This window comes from Oncorhynchus mykiss, chromosome 10, assembly GCF_057628025.1.
Source record: "Oncorhynchus mykiss isolate SJ-2025 chromosome 10, ASM5762802v1, whole genome shotgun sequence".
NCBI lineage: Eukaryota > Metazoa > Chordata > Actinopteri > Salmoniformes > Salmonidae > Oncorhynchus > Oncorhynchus mykiss.
In genome coordinates, this window is record NC_143031.1 from 64,687,337 (window position 1) to 64,704,742 (window position 17,406).

The 17,406-nt window shown below is 42.4% G+C and overlaps 1 protein-coding gene across 3 annotated transcripts in view; it reads left to right on the forward strand.

The window, feature by feature from the left end:
- The first annotated feature begins 4,085 nt into the window (after positions 1-4,085).
- The window catches only part of LOC110534616 (uncharacterized), a 56,390-nt gene continuing 43,069 nt past the window's right edge, over positions 4,086-17,406 (forward strand). The window contains exons 1-6 of one of the 3 annotated variants that reach the window (XM_090187457.1): positions 4,086-4,561; positions 5,161-5,291; positions 7,051-7,782; positions 12,153-12,317; positions 12,535-12,646; positions 12,998-14,519. In XM_090187457.1, the coding sequence (XP_090043583.1) occupies positions 4,279-4,561; positions 5,161-5,291; positions 7,051-7,782; positions 12,153-12,317; positions 12,535-12,646; positions 12,998-13,956 (2,382 nt within the window). In that variant the 5' untranslated portion in view covers positions 4,086-4,278 and the 3' untranslated portion in view covers positions 13,957-14,519. Of the gene's footprint in view, positions 4,562-5,160; positions 5,292-7,050; positions 7,783-12,152; positions 12,318-12,534; positions 12,647-12,997; positions 14,520-17,406 lie in introns of those variants that run through there. The other 2 variants (XM_090187456.1, XM_090187461.1) reach the window with 2 other exon arrangements.

The following is a 17,406-nucleotide window of genomic DNA, read 5'->3' on the forward strand; positions in this document are numbered from 1 at the left end:
AGCAAGCCCTACTATGTTGTTTATGATTTTGTGTCATGGAGGACTGATTGGGCTCATTGATTCGAGTTGAAAAATAAATGTTGCGCTCATGGAATGGCATGCTGTGAGCTACTGAAAATGGCTATTTACATGTGAAAAATGGATGGCATGTGCTGCATTTGCTATAGGCCTAGCGCTGTTTACCTTTTTGTTGGTGACACTTTGATATCTTGATAATATGCAGGGAAAATCCACAGATGAAACAATAACAAATTGTCGCCCGCCTCTGTAATCTGATTACAATATTTTTTGCTGGTAAAATAAAATATTACAGCTACCGTTTTTTTTGTAATCCGTTACTTCCCAACCCTGGTTATATAGCAAATGTGCCTACTCTGGTCTTGGCACATGCGCTCTTGCCAACAAACTCGGAGATACAGTGCGTGTAGGCAACCTTCATTATGAGATTATTATGGATATGACCGATATTATTTGCCAAACGGCAGCCAAGCATCGATCATCATGTCACCAGAATAAGACCCTTGATATTTATCGGAAAGGTGCATCAAGCTCATCACTTTGCACCTTCACCACCCTGTGAAATTCAACATAATGTATTTAATCTGTAACAACATAAACTGCATGCACTGAGTCGTAGTGGGAGGACCACACAACATATCATAGCATGACTCAAAAGTTTACGACGAAGTTATGGTTAATATAGATAGCAATATTTGCGCATGAATGCGTTTCCACCGCCATTTCTTGCATAATACATTTTACCGATACAGAAAGATCCAAACATGTCGAATGAATAAATTGTCTATGTCATTTATATCTATATTTTTTTAAACATCAGCCTGTGGTAACGTTTTGCCTGCGTCAGGTAATTCATCCGCATGAAATGGTTGGATGGAAACGTGGTTAGTTACGGAAATTGTTCTAAACAGGTCTGCTCTGAAGGATACTGATCGTGAGATGTTTTATGTGTAAGGTAATAAATAAACAGTACCGTTTTTCAAAGAACATCCCGCATACCCTTTTCATTTAGCCACACTATTTGAGCTGTGACGCCAACCAATTGAGCGCAATAGTAATGGCGTCTTTTTGTATGCACTAACGGAGGCTAACTCCGCCATGGCTCTTTGGCCAAAGCCTATGGGGAAATTAATGATTTTTTGTTGTTGATAATATCACCGAAAATAAGGTCTGTGGTAAACACAGTTTCAGGAGAATTTATACGTTTTGTTCTATGAGATAATCTTCATCAGCTAACCATACTTTGTGAATTTGGAAGCATTTATATAATCAAAACAACCACATAAAGGCTTCATAATTCATAAAGGTCATGTTAACTGACTGATATTATCTCATTGAACAAAATGTGAAGGATCTCCTAACGAAGAAGAGGTAGAAAATGCTAAATCGTCTGTGGTTTTTAGGACTACAAGCTCGCAAGCTCTACGCCTATAAAATCCTTTCTCTAACCTCCATTCTGCCAGTAAGAACATGCAAGAAAAAGGCTGTGACCTCGGGAATTTCCCTTCAAAATAAAAGTCCTGCAATGAAGATGGTTAAAAAATTATAATAATGGTTGAAATTCGTAACATTTTATGAGAAAATGTTAGCAGACTTAGAATTGTCTTTAATAATATCAAAAAAGGAAAAAAGTGAATCGCCATAATTGCATAAATAATGTCATAGCATTGACATTATTGTTAACAGCATTAAAGGTAATGATTACTAGATAGTTATGTTAATTGCCTGTACCACCTAAAATGTGGGGTCCATTCTACTCAGGAGCACTTCTACTTTCCAAATCCATTGAGTTTACAACACGAGGAACATCACTGCTCATTTTGCAGCCAAAGTCTGGCCTATCAGTTTAAATGCAGTAGGATTTTCATATTGAACATACATATTGCATTGTACTACACTATGAAACAAAGATAAATGACAAAGAATGATAGTAAAAAAAACTTTGGACCACCTTAAATGAAATTTCGGCAAAAAGGCAAACTCAGCTCCATCATTCATTAAATCAGATGGCTCATTCACCACAAAACCTACTGATATTGCAAACTGATTTAATTATTTTTTTTCCATTGGCAAGATTAGCAAAATTAAGCATGACATGCCAGCAAGAAATGCTGACACTACACATCCAAGTATATATGACCAAATTATGAAGGACAACCATTGTAATTTTGAATTATGTAAAGTGAGTGTGGAAGAGGTGAAAATATTATTATTGTTGTCTATCAACAATGACAAGCCACCCAGATCTGACAACTTGGATGGAAAATTACTGAGGATAAAAGCGGACAATATTACCACTCATCTTTGCCATATCTTAAATTGAAGCCTACTAGAAAGTGTGTGCCTTCAGGCCTGGAGGGAAGCTATAGTCATTCCGCTACCTAAGAATAGTAACGCCCCCTTTACTGGCTCACATAGCCGACCAATCAGCCTGTTACCAACCTTTAGTAAACTTTTAGAAAAAATTGCGTTTGACCAGATACAATGCTATTTTACAGTAAACAAATTTACAACAGACTTTCAGCATGCTTATAGGGAAGGACATTCAATAAGCACAGCACTCACAGAAATTACTGATGATTGGCTGAGAGAAAATTATGATAAAGAGATTGTGGGAGCTGTTTTGTTAGATTTCAGTATAGCTTTTTACATTATCGATCATAGTCTGCTGCTGGAAAAACATATGTGTTATGGCCCTACACCCCCTGCTATATTGTGGATAGAGTTACCTTTCTAACAGAACGCAGAGGGTGTTCTTTAATGGAAGCCTCTCAAACATAATCCAGGTAGAATTCCCCTTGGCCCCTTACTTTAAAAAAAATCTTTACTAATGACATACCACTGGCTTTGGGTAAGGCCAGTGTGTCTATGTATGTGGATGACTCAACACTATACACGTCAACTACTACAACGACTGAAATGACTGCAACACTTAACAAAGATCTACAGTTAGTTTCAGAATGGGTGGCAAGGAATAAATTAGTCCTAAATATTTCCAAAACTAAACTGCTTGGAGTAATACTGTCATGGTCAAACCATATTGATACAGCAGTAGCTAAGATGGGGAGAAGTCTGTACATAATAAAGCGCTACTCTGACTTCTTAACAACACTATCAACAAGGCAGGTCCTACAGGCTCTAGTTTTGTTGCACCTGGACTACTGTTCAGTCGTGTGATCAGGTGCCACAAAGAGGGACTCAGGAAAAATGCAATAGTCTCAGAACAGGGCAGCACGGCTGGCCCTTGGATGTACAGAGAGCTAATATTAATAATATGCATGTGTAACAGTATAGACTTTACATCCGTCCCCCTGATCTGGGCGCGAATCAGGGACGCTCTGCACACGTCAACAGTCACCCTCGTTACCCATCGCTCCCCAAAAGCCGCGGCCCTTGCAGAGCAAGGGGAACCACTACTTCAACGTCTCAGAGCAAGTGACGTCACCGATTGAAACGCCACTAGCGCGCACCACCGCTAACTAGCTAGACATTTCACATCGGCTACACATGTAAATCTCTCCTGGCCCAAAGTGGAGGAGATATTGACTTCATCACTACTTGTCTTTGTGAGAGGTTTTGACATGAATGTACTGAGCTGTCTGTTTGAACTACTTGCACACAGCTTGGACAAACATGCATACCCCGCAAGACATTCCACCAGAGGTCTCTTCACAGTCCTCAAGTTCAGAACAGACTATGGGAGGCACACAGTACTACATAGAGCCATGACTCGATGGAACTCTATCCCACATCAAACCATGTGTTTGATGTATTTGATAACATTCCACTCCAGCCGTTAACATGAGCCCGTCCTCCCCAATTAAGGTGCTTCTAACCTCCTGTGGTACAATCCAATAAATGATAGGATTACACACACAAAAAACATTGTTGACCATTTAGGCTTTAAAAAATAAAACAAATAAATTAAATAGAAATACTTTAAATTATTATTTCTATGATAACTAGTATAAAATATATAGATAATTGTGGACATTTTCCATTGTTTTGGCACAATTATTCATTCGCAAAGTGTACGGGACTCTTATTCAGAAGAATTCCAAAAATCCGTGACTCGGAAGTACTTAGTTCTTCTTGCCTGTGTCACAGTTTCTGGACCAGAGTTTTGTATTGCCTTTTGTCGGACTTTTGCCCAAACCCCAGTGTCCGATTACAATTTCCACGTTAGCGTTTTTAAATTCGCGTTGGAGATAGGACTTGGTTGATAGATGTTATTTAGGCAACGCTAGCTAGCTGCTTACAATGGCTAACTGTATGGTTTTCCACACTCAAATAGCCTCCATCATGGAGGTGCTAGCGAATGCAGCCGTGGCAGAGATATGTAAACTCGTAGACGACGACTATGCAGTGTTTCGTTTGGAAATTTCTCAAAGCCAGAAAGAAAACAGGACATTGCGGAGGAAACTACAGCTACTGGAACTGAAGATGGCACGGGAGCGCGCAGAGAGGACAATGCGAGAGCGCGTCCTCGCAAGTCGTCCAAGAAGTGTCAAGATTCTCGACCAGTACAGAGGAATAGCAAGAGGTACATTTAGCAGAAGGCCAAGACTGCCAGGCAGTGTTCCCCTCAGCGCACGTGTGGATTTACATGTGTTAATGTAACAGTACAAATTTAGACCGTCCCCTCGCCCATACCCGGGCGCGAACTAGGGACCTTCTGCACACATCAACAGTCACCCTCGAAGCATCGCTACCCATCGCGCCACAAAACCGCGGCCCTTGCAGAGCAAGGGGAACTACTACTTCAAGGTCTCAGAGCAAGTGACGTCACTGATTGAAACGCTATTTAGCGCCCACGCGCCTAACTAAGCTAGCCGTTTCACATCCGTTACACTAAGTACACGTGGTTGCCCAAAATTGGGTGTTGGTCAGTTTTTGGATTGCATGGAGTAATTCCCCTGATTCCTTTGTTCAAGATAACTAAGACACTATCATATTTTAACCAGATTCTTGATTTACAACATTTCATATTATTTACTAATTGAAAACAATATGATGCATGGAACATAATCAATCGATCTATAAATAGTATATCAAGAAGTTATGAGAAGTGTTACCTTACATACAATGTCAAAACTGTCAATAGTGTACCTAACCACCTCTATTTCCCCCAATCACTCTCAGGTGAAGGACATCTCACTGGAGGCCACAGAAGCTTTGTGAAGCCAGCTGGACACAATACATGGAGAGATGACCAACCAATCACAGTTGATGAAGGGAGTGGAACCTCAACCCAGCACATTATCATAATAGAGGTTAGTATAATAGTATTGCATAAAATGTTTTTGTTACTTTGTAAATCAAATGTGGCCTGTTTATTTCCGAAAGGCTCCTCTTCAGCTATTCACTTGCTTACAGTGGATTTGGAAAGTATTTAGACCCCGTTTCTTCTACATTTTGATACGTTGGTCTTATTCTGAAATTGATGAAATCATTTTTTCCCATCATCAATCTACACACAATACCCCATAATGGCAAAGAAAAAAACAGAATTTTAGATTCTTCTCTCAATGTCTAAAAAATAAACTGAAATATCACATTTACGTAAGTATTCAGACCCTTTACTCAGTACTTTGTTGAAGCACCTTTGGCAGCGATTACAGCTTTGAGTCTTCTTGGGTATGACGCTACAAGCTTGGCACACCTGTATTTGGGGAGTTTCTCCCATTCTTCTCTGCAGATCCTCTCAAGCTCTGTTAGGTTGGATGGGGATCGTTGCTGCACAGCTATTTTCAGGTCTCTCCAGAGATGTTCAATAGGGTTCAAGTCCAGGCTCTGGCTGGGCCACTCAAGGATATTTAGAGACTTGTCCCGAAGCCACTCCTGTGTTGTCTTGGCTGTGTGCTTAGGGTCGTTGTCCTGTTGGAAGGTGAACCTTCGCCCCAGTCTGAGGTCCTGAGCAGGTTTTCATCAATTATCTCAATGTACTTTGCTCCGTTCATCTTTCCCTCAATCCTGACTATTCTCCCAGTTCCTGCCGCTGAGAAACATCCCCACAGCATGATTCTGCCACCAACATGCTTCACCATAGGGATGGTATTAACCAGGTGATGAGCGGTGCCTGGTTTCCTCCAGATGTGATGCTTGGCATTCAGGCCAAAGAGTTCCCATCAGACCTGGGAATCTTGTTTCTCATGATCTGAGAGTCCTTTAGGTGCCTTTTGTCAAACGCCAAGCGGGCGGTCATGCGCCTTTTACTGAGGAGTGGCTTCCGTCTGGCCACTCTACCATAAAGGCCTGATTGGTGGAGTGCTACAGAGATTGTTGTCCTTCTGGAAGGTTCTCCCATCTCCACAGAGGAACTCTGGAGCTCTGTCACAGGGACCACCGGGTTCTTGGTCACCTCCCTGACCAAGGCCCTTCTCTCTCAATTGCACGGTTTGGCTGGGTGGCCAGCTCTAGGAAGAGTCTTGGTGGTTACAAACTTCTTCCATTTAAGAATGATTAAGGCCACTGTGTTCTTGGGGACCTTCAATGCTGCAAAATTGTTTTGGCATCCTTCCCCAGATACGTGCCTTGACAATCCTGTCTCAGCGCTCTACGGACAATTCCTTCAACCTCATTGCTCGGTTTTTGCTCTGGCATGCACTGTCAACTGTGGAACCTTATATAGACAGGTGAGTGCCTTTCCAAATCATGTCCAATCAATTGAATTTACCACAAGTGGACTCCAATTAAGTTGTAGAAACATCTCAAGGATGATCAGTGGAACCAGGATGCACCTGCCCTCAATTGCTTTATAGAAAAATAACATATAATATTAATCAATAATATTTCTGTTTTATTTTTAAAACATTTGCAAACATGTCTAAACCTGTTTTCACTTAGTCATTATGGGGTTTTGTGAGTAGATTGATGAGGAATTTAGAATAAGGCTCTAACAACAAAGTGAAGGTGTCTGAATACTTTTGGAATGCACTGTACCTCTACATCCTCATTTATCTCGTGAGACTTCCCTATGACATTGTTATTCAACTCATGTACCGGTAATAACCTTCTCTTTTCTTGTGTTAGTCTGCCGATGCAGAGGCTGCAAGTCCTGGGGTTAAGCAGGAGATGGCTGAAGGAGAAGAGGACCCACGGCACAGCAGAGACAGCCAGACTGCAGCGGCTGGAACGCCCCCTGTAACCACGGAGGACCCCACCACCGCCCCAGCGCAGCCCAGCAGCATCACGGAGGTCAGTGGAACGTCGAGCACCATCTTCAAGACAGAGACATGCCCCAAGACTTCAATGGTGCTGGGGCGACTGGGCTGTCCTGCTCCCCACTCAGAGTATTTACTTCACGGTAACCTGACGACGGTTCTGTCCCATCAGGACTCCGGTGACGTGTTACAGACTGTCAATGATCCGTCCTGTTCATACGCTACAGAGACACAGATGATACCTGGTGACATGCCTGTGGGCTTAGATACACAGACTAATCCAATGAGAGGGGACTGGAACCAGTACAGTAGTAGTGTATACTCTGAAGGGCGCCTAGGTAAGAAAGGGGAGGGTCTGGTCGTAGATGAGGTGACTGTGAAAGTGGAGGATGACGTTTCTCTGACATGGAATGCAGACCAGACTCACTTAGGAGAAGGACACTCGCAGGGCAACAGCAGTGATTTCTTAGACTACAGGGAAAGCTTAGAGACCAATCTAAATGTTGGGACCCACTCCCCTTTACATGCATTCAGGGATTGCGACCCAGTGTCCACGTCAATGGGGTCTTCTGATTCACACAGCCATGTCCTTTTCGATCAGGTATTGAATTCAAACGACGGGGTCAGAGCCCAGGCTCGGGGAGGGGGAGCAACATCAGGCAAAAGTAAAGAGAAACGGTTCCTCTGCATGTTCTGTAACAAAGGCTTCAGCTGCCCCCAGAAGGTGGAGATCCACCAGAGGGTCCACACAGGGGAGAAACCCTACAGCTGTACCCAATGTCACATTCGCTTCGCCCAGGCTGGTGACCTGAAGAGGCACCAGAGGGTCCACACAGGGGAGAAACCCTTCAGCTGTACCCAGTGTAACATGCGCTTTGCCCATGCTGGCAATCTGAAGAGACACCAGAGGGTCCATACAGGGGAGAAATGATACAGCTGAGCCCAGTGTGAGAAGAGATTCTCCTGCTAGCAGCAGCTGAAGATGCACCTGAAGATCCACACAGGAGAAAGGTGGTTCGCACTGCAGGAAGAGGTTCTTAGAGAGGAGCTACCTCAGGATACACCAGCAGAAAACCATTCCATTTAAAGCAACCATTCCAACTCGATTGCTTCTGACGTTTAGATCAAACCCTGCATTAAAGACAGATTAATTGGAATGTTGCTTCCAGACATTGTAAAATATACACTGAGTGTACAAAACATTAGGAACAACTGCTCTTTCCATGAATCCAGGTGAAACCTACAGTATAATCCCTTACTCATGTCATTGGTTAACTCCACTTAAATCAGTGCAGATGAAGGGCAGGAGACAGGTTAAATAATCTTTTTTGTTAAGCCTTGAGACAATTGAGACATTAATTGTGTATGTGTGCCATTCAGAGGGACAAAATATTTAAGTGCCTTTATACAGGGTATGTAAGTAAGTGCCAGGCACACCGGTTTGAGTGTGTCAAGAACTGCAACGCTGCTGTTTCCCGTGTGTATCAAAAAATGGTCCACCACCTGAAGGACATCCAGCCAACTTGACACAACTCTGGAAGCACTGGAGACCTTTGAGTCAATGCCCCAACGAATTGAGGATGTTCTGATGGCAAAAAGGGGTGTAACTCCATATTAGGAAGGTATTCCTAATGTCTTGCACACTCAGTGTATAAGGCATATATATAAGCCTAACAAAATGTATTTGAACTGTGTAGGCCAGTGGTTCCCAACTCCAGTCCTCGAGTACCCCCAACAGCACACATTTTTGTTGTAGCCCCAGACAAAAAAAACAGCTGATTCAACTCATTAACTATGTTTCCATTACATTTGTCCAGAGGTTTTTCATTGACATTTAGAAAGTGTGCGTAGAAAATAGATGTGGCAGTTGTCTATTGCGGTGCGTTTCCATTGAACTGTCTTGTGTCGATCAAAAACAGCAGACGTAATGAGTACACATCAAAAAAAGGACCTGTCCAAAGTTTGGACACACCTACTCATTCAAGGGTTTTTCTTTATTTTTACTATTTTCTACATTGTAGAATAATAGTGAAGACATAAATGGAATCATGTAGTAACCAAAAAAGTTAAACAAAACAAAATATATTTTAGGTTCTTCAAAGTAGCTACCCATGGCAGCTTTGCTCACTCTGAAATATCACATTTATATAAGTATTCAGACCCTTTACTCAGTACTTTGTTGAAGCAGCTTTGGCAGCGATTACAGCCTCGAGTCGTTTTGGGTTTGACGCTACAAGCTTGGAACACCTGTATTTGGGGAATTTCTCCCATTCTTCTCTGCAGATCCTCTCAAGCTCTGTCGGGTTGGATGGGGAGTGTCGCTGCACAGCTATTTTCAGGTCTCTCCAGAGATGTTAGATCGGGTTCAAGTCCGGGCTCTGGCTGGGCCACTCAAGGACATTCAGAGACTTGTAACGAAGCCACTCCTGCGTTGTCTTGGCTGTGTACTTAGGGTCGTTGTCCTGTTGGAAGGTGAACCTTCGCCCCAGTCTGAGGTCCTGAGCAGGTTTTCATCAAGGATCTCTCTGTACTTTGCTCTGTTCATCTTTCCCTCAATCCTGACTAGTCTCCCAGTCCCTGCCGCTGAAAACATCCCCACAGCATGATGCTGCCACCCCCATGCTTCACCGTAGGGATGGTGCCAGGTTTCCTCCAAACGTGACGCTTGGCATTCAGGCCAAAGAGTTCCATCTTTGTTTCATCAGACCAGAGAATCTTGTTTCTCATGGTCTGAGAGTCCTTTAGGTACCTTTTGGCAAACTCCAAGCGGGCTGTCATGTGCCTTTCACTGAGGAGTGGCTTCCGTCTGGACAATCTACCATAAAGGCCTGATTAGTGGAGTGGTGGAGTGCTGCAGAGATGGTTGTCCTTCTGGAAGGTTCTCCCATCTCCACAGAGGAACTCTGAAACTACTTTAGAGGCCCTTCTCCCTCGATTGCTCAGTTTGAGTCTTGGTGGTTCCAAACTTCTTCCATTTAAGAATGATGGAGCCCAATGTGTTCTTGGGGACCTTCAATGCTGCAGAAATGTTTTTGTAACCTTCTCCAGATTGTTCCTTCAACCTCATTGCTTGGTTTTTGCTCTGACATGCACTGTCAACTGTGGGACCTTATATAGACAGGTGTGTGCCTTTCCAAATCATGTCCAATCAATTGAATTTACCACAGGTGGACACCAATCAAGTTGTAGAAACATCTCAAGGATGATCAATGGAAACAGGATGCACCTGAGCCCAATTTCGAGTCTCATAGCAAAAGGTCTAAATACTTATGTAAATAGAAATAAAAATAATTTTGCAAAAATGTCTAAACCTGTTGTCGGTTTGTCATTATGGGGTATTGTGAGATCTGGTATCGTAAAAAAATATATATTTTAGAATAAGCCTGTAACGTAACGATGTGTAAAAAATAGCAACACCTCCCCCATAAGCATTTATGTCTCTTCTATGGATGTTATATCCTTGTAATTGCTACTGCTGTATCATCAGAGGAATTATCTAAGTGAGTCTCAGAAATTGCTAATATATGAATGCTATCTGATGTTAGCAAGTTATTGATTTCATTAACCTTATTTCAAAGGCTACATATATTGAGTAATTTCTTTCCTGGGTAGCCTCTCAGAGACAGACATAAAATAGAAAAGAACAAAGTAAGAGAAAAAACGAACATTCAGCAGTCCATTAATCAGTGTGTGTGTGTGTGTGTGTGTGTTTGCTGCGGGTGGACAATAAGCTTGTCATAGCGGATGTAAGGAATGTACCCACACGCTTTGGCAGCTTTCATGGCCGGGTCAAGTTATTTTCTCTTCTGGCCCACAGCTTCAAAAAATGTGAAGAATTTTGAAGAGAAAGAAAACCTCTTAGACTTACCCGAAAAGGCTCAAAACTGCCAAAGGGGATTCTAACATGTATTGACTCAGGGGGTTACATACCTATCTAATTATGATATATTAGTGTTTTATTTTTCCTACTGCTAGAATTTTTCTTCTACTTTGACAGAGTATTTTGTGGAGATCGTTGACATTTTTCTCTTCAATTTAATCAATTTTAATCCTACTTTGTAACACAACAAAATGTGGAATAAATCAAGGGGTCTGAATACTTTCTGAAGGCACTGTAAATGAGGTTCCCAAATGCTTATTTCATAACTTCCATTCAACTACTTAATTTCTTTGCCAAGACACTTTTAATGAGAAAATTCATGTAGTTTATCAAGCAGATTTGTAGTTTAGACGTGGTTTTCATATGGTGTATTTAAACTTGTTTATGTTTAATAAACACTAGACTTTCTAAGACTTTCATTGAGACTCTCTTTTGTATATTACATCTGATACCACCCTATTTTGCATATACCCGACAGCGCTTTATAACTAAATATACAGTGAGCTCCATATTGGGACAGTGGCAATTATTTTTATTTTTTTTGGCTCTGTACTTGAGCACTTTCAATTATAAATGATACAATGACTATGAGGTTAAAGTACAGACTGCCCGTTTTAAACTGAGGGTATTTTTTAATCCATATCGGGTGAACCTTTTGGAAATGACAACATTTTTTGTACATAGTCTCCCCATTTTAGGGGACCAAAAGTAATGGCACAAAAAAGTGAGAAGGTTAGAGAAGCACAAATATCATACACCCCCCAAAAATGTGTCACTGTCCCAATATATTTGGAGCTTACTGTAGCTACACATACCCACACACTAACAAACCTACTGTACACGTCAAAATAGTTTAGTCAGGTTTGTCTGATGACTTTTGACTTATCATAGCCAACTTATTTTTACCCACAACATCATATTTATGTTCACCATGATGGGTTTAACAACAATGAAGTCATTCTGTAACTACAGTATTGGACTCAAACGTAGTGGGGATGGGTAAACACTCCATGTTGAAAGTTTCTTTATTATCTGTGTGTACATACCTGAGGGAGTGTGTCTGTATAATCTGTATCACCTGTCTCTTCCAGGAGGAGGAGGGTCCAGAGGTGCTGCTGGTGAAGGAGGAGGGGTGTGAGGAGGGTCTGGGGAGCCCTGAGGGGACCATAGTCATGGAGGACAACCAGACTACACCTCCTCCTGAACCCACAGAGGAACCAGCTGAGCAGCACAGGACCACACACAGTCTCACTGAGGTGTGCCCACTGTGAACTACTGTCTGAATGGTATTAGATCAGGTGGTACCATGCCATAGAATTAGTATTAAACCATTAGTATTGTATTAAATCAGCTAACATGTTTTGAATTGTACTCATAGCAGTCCCTCATTGCCCAATCAGATTGATGCTCCATAGCAGGGTGCTCATATCAGATTTCATTATCCAACATCCTCTCACTCTGTTTCTCTTACAGTCAATAGACATGGAGGATGGGAAGCCTGATCTGCTGCTGGTCAAAGAGGAGACAATAGAAGACGGACCAGAGAGTGTTGATCTGCTGAGTGGACTAAAGATAGGGGAGCAAGGTAAGGGAGAAATACATACACCTGCTTCTATACCTGCATTGCTTGCTGTTTGGGTTTTTTGGCTGGGTTTCTGTATAGCACTTTGAGATATCAACTGATGTAAGAAGGGCTATATAAATACATTTGATTTGATATAGCCTAGATACAGTAATAGATCTTCAATGGAAATAGTGATGCACCTGTCTATAATTGATTTTGTTCATTCATAAAATGAAATCAATACAACTTATGTTTACATATAAAAACACACATTATAATGTATGAACTTGACCAGGTAATAGACTGAAAAAACTCCATATGTAGAATTCTCTGCCATGTTTGTAAAGTCTATTCTCTAACCTCTTCCTGCAGGTGGTTGGCTGGAGGCTAACAGAGGAAACTGGGCGACGATCTTGGATTCTAAGACAGGTGCAGCCAAGGGCCCGGTGGACAACATCACCGAGCAGGCCAGGACCACAGGCGACATAGTGGATGTCAGTGGAAGGGACAGCATCCTCAACTCTGGGCTGGTGAACAACACTGTTAACCACAACCAGAAACAGACAGTCGAACACAAAACAACAACCGATCATAGTCTCCATGACAACAGACTGGCTGAGACCAGGGTGAGGATTAGATTTGGTCTGCGGGGACAGGTAGGTGTCCGCATGCGGCAAGAGAGAACAGACACAGACTTGGCTAGTGATGCTCCATCCTGCTCCTATAGTTGTGATTCAGAGAGACTGATGGTGCCTCAGGTTAACCCTCCAACAGGTGCTGCCTTCAGCCTGCCTTCTATAGGATCTATCAACTGGAACATGGACCGTGCAACAACACAGACACTCCCTGGCATTCGACCTCCTCACACCCCCCTTATGTTAAACCAGACCTCAGACAATTCCAGTGCCTCAACACTAAATAGCTACACAAGCCCATTGACAAATGACATTAGTTGTGACACTATCAGCAGATCTGTTGGCAAAGAGAAGCGCTTCCCGTGTTCGTTCTGTGGGAAAGTCTTCAGTTTCCCCAAACAGGTGGAGATCCACCAGAGGATGCACACGGGGGAGAAACCTTTCGGCTGCCACCTGTGCCGGGCCAGTTTCTCCCACTCGTCCAGCCTGAAGAGGCACCAGAGGGTCCACACAGGGGAGAAACCCTACAGCTGTCCGCAGTGTGAGAAGAGGTTTTCCCACCAGCACCAGCTGAAGAGGCACCTGAAGGTCCACACGGGAGAGAGGCCATTCACCTGTACGCACTGCGGGAAGAGGTTCTCAGAGGGGAGATACCTCAGGACACACCAGCAGAAAATGCACACGGCCCATGTATAGAGTACAGTGACATGTAATGTAGTACTAGTTTGTTTGTAGTTAGTTCTGTTGGTTTTGGATGCAGTAGGGAACTATATGAAGTGAACTGAGGAAAGAATGAGTATGATGAGGCAGAGTAGATGATATGGTGATGGATGGTGTCTGTAAAAATGCTTCACTGATGAAAAGTGACAACCTTGTCCTGTTGTTTGATGCTGTTTTTTATAATGAGGAAATATTAGTGCCTTAATTCATGTTTACCTGACTAAGTACTGAACACATTTATTTTGGTTATTGAACTACAGAAGGTATAGTGGATTTACATCTGATAATGGAATTACATCTTGGGTCCCTGATCTATACTATACAGAAATGTATAATTATGGCTATGAATGTCATTCGCTTCATGGTGATGTATCCTCATTAAGTACACAAAGGTAGAGAAATATGTAATATCTGTATTTTGTGTGCCTGTCACAAATTTCCAATTGGAAATTAGTGTCTAGTTCACAATAATCTGTGATACTGGGTTGGTTTCATGAGCTGAAATAAAAGATCCCAGAAATGTTCCATATATACAAAAATCTTATTTCGCTCTAATGTTTTGCACAAAATTGTTTAAATCATAGCATTTCTCCTTTGTCAAGATAATCCACCCACCTGACAGGTGTGGCTGATTTAAACAGCATGATCATTACACAGGTGCACCTTGTGCTGGGGACAATAAAAGGCCACTCTAAAATGTGCAGTTTTGTCACACAACACAATGCCACAGATGTCTCAAGTTTTGAGGGAGCGTGCAATTGGCATGCAGACTGAAGAAATATCCACCAGAGCTGTTGCCAGAGAATTAAATGTTAATTTCTCTACCATAAGCCATCTCCAACGTTGTTTTAGAAAATTTGGTAGTACATCCAACTGGCCTCACAACCACAGACCACGTGTAACCACTCCAAACCAGGACCTCCACATCCGGCTTCTTCACCTGCGGTATCATCTGAGACCAGCCACCCGGACAGCTGATGAAACTATGGGTTTGCAAAAACAGAAGAATATCTGCACAAACTGTCAGAATCTGTTTTAGGGAAGCTCACCTGCGTGCTCGTCATCCTCGCCAGGGTCTTGACCAGACTGCAGTTTGGCATTGTAACCGATTACAGTGGGCAAATGCTCACCTTTGATGGTCACTGGCACACTGGAGAAGTGTACTCTTTATGGATTAATCCCGGTTTCAACTGTACCCAGGCAGATGGCAGACAGAGTGTATGGCGTTGTGTGGGCGAGCAGGATGCTGATGTCAACGTTGTGAACAGAGTGCCCCATGGTGGTGGTGGGAATATGGATGGAAATTTCAATGCAGAGAGATACCGTGATGAGATTCTGAGGCCCATTGTCGTGCTATTCATCCACCGCCATAACCTCCATGTTTCAGCATGATAATGCATGGCCCCATGTTGCAAGGATCTGGACACAATCTGCTCAATCTGTGCAATATAAATATAAATGTCCCAGTTCTTCCATGGCCTGCATACTCACCAGACATGTCATCAATTGAGCATGTTTGGTATGCCCTGGATCAAAGTGTACAACAGCGTTTTCCAGTAACTTCCCACAGCCATTGAAGAGGAGTGGGACAACATTCCACAGGCCACAATCAACAGCCTGATCAACTCTATGTGAAGAAGATGTCGCACTGCATGAGGCAAATTGTGGTCACACCGGATACTGGCTGTTGTTTTTATTCACTCCCCTACTTTTTTTAAGGTGTCTAACCAACAGATGCATATCTGTATTCCCAGTCATGTGAAATCCATAGATTAGGGCCTAATGCATTTATTTCAATGACGGATTTCCGTTACATATTACATTTCTATTTTTGTTCAGTGTAAATATGTGTTGACATTAGTTGGCAGGAGTTTTTCAACTTTTTACGGTTGCTGTTGTCTAAGATCAATCAAATGTATTTATAAAGCCCTTTTTACATCAGCCGATGTCACAAAGTGAGAGAGCTGATTGTTATGTTCTGTGTTAGTTTGTTGCTCAGACAGAGACTTCTTTGATGTCCGGTGTTAGTTGTTTCTCAGAGTTTTTTTTGTGAAGTAGTTTGTAGCCTGTCCTGCGGAGGTATGTTTATGTTCAAAGGACTGTTTTGATTATTGAAATTGTGTGTATTATTCTGTTTCATTTTTTCCCAGGGGGGGAGGGGAAGGCACCTAGGGAGTGCTTAGGCAAGAGGCCTGCGGATATACATAACCCATAGTATTTACTGTCTATACACACTAGGTAAGACCTGGGCGGACCACCCCCTGTATTTTGGTTAGCGCACCAGGTGGTGCTAAAAGACTAGGTAAGTAGTGGGTAGGCAGGTAAGGTAGGAGTGTCACGCCATGACCTTAGAGAGCCTTTTTTATGTCTCTATTTTGGTTTGGTCAGGGTGTGAGTTGGGGTGGGCATTCTATGTTTTGTGTTCTATGTTTTCTATTTCTGTGTGTTTGGCCGGGCGTGGTTCTCAATCAGAGGCAGCTGCCTATCGTTGTCACTGATTGAGAACCATACTTCGGTAGCCTTTTCTCACCTGTGTTTTGTGGGTAGTTGTTTTCTGTTTTTGTGTCTGCACCAGACAGAACTGTTTCGCGTTCGGTCTTTTTGTTGTTCTATTAATAAATCATGAACACTTGGTCCACTTCTTCAAACAGCCGTTACAAGGAGAGGGGGGCTCTTTAACTTTTACTTTCTTTGCTTTGGTTCTGTCCAGACCCTTTTCCCCAAATTTACAGTGTGAAGGAATAAATAAATTCACAGTAAACGGTAAATTCTCTGCCTTTGTCATCCTTACCCAGTTGGCTTTTCATAGCCGATCATTCAAAGTTAGAGACAGCAGGTGCGGTAGAGAGAGAGTCCAAAACAGCAGGTCCGGGACAAGGTAGCACATCCACTGAACAGGTCAGGGTTCCATAGCCGCAGGCAGAACAGTTAAAACCAGAGCAGCAGCATGACCAGGCGGACTGGGGAACACAAGGATTCATCAGGCCAGGTAGTCCTGAGGCATGGTCCTAGGGCTCAGGTCCTGAGAGAGAGAGAGAGAGAGAAAATACTTAAATTCATACAGGACACCGGATAAGACATGAGAAATACTCCAGATATCACAGACTGACCCTAGCTCCCCAACACATAAACTATTACAGCATAAATACTGGAGGCTGTTTTTGTGTGTATCAAATTTACCAGAGAGAATGAATAAATTAACGACTAATTGAGGAGTTTTGTTTTCATTTGAATAATAATATATTACATATTTCGTTGTAAATACATGGGTCTTATTGATAAAATGTAAATATTTAACTCGCTCCATAATAACTTCACAGAGTCACGCTCATAAACATTTTTGTGTAATAGCTTCATGAATTTAGCCAACAAGTTATTGCAAGGGTATTTTTGATTTAAGTGAATTTCTTTTACTTTATTTGATGA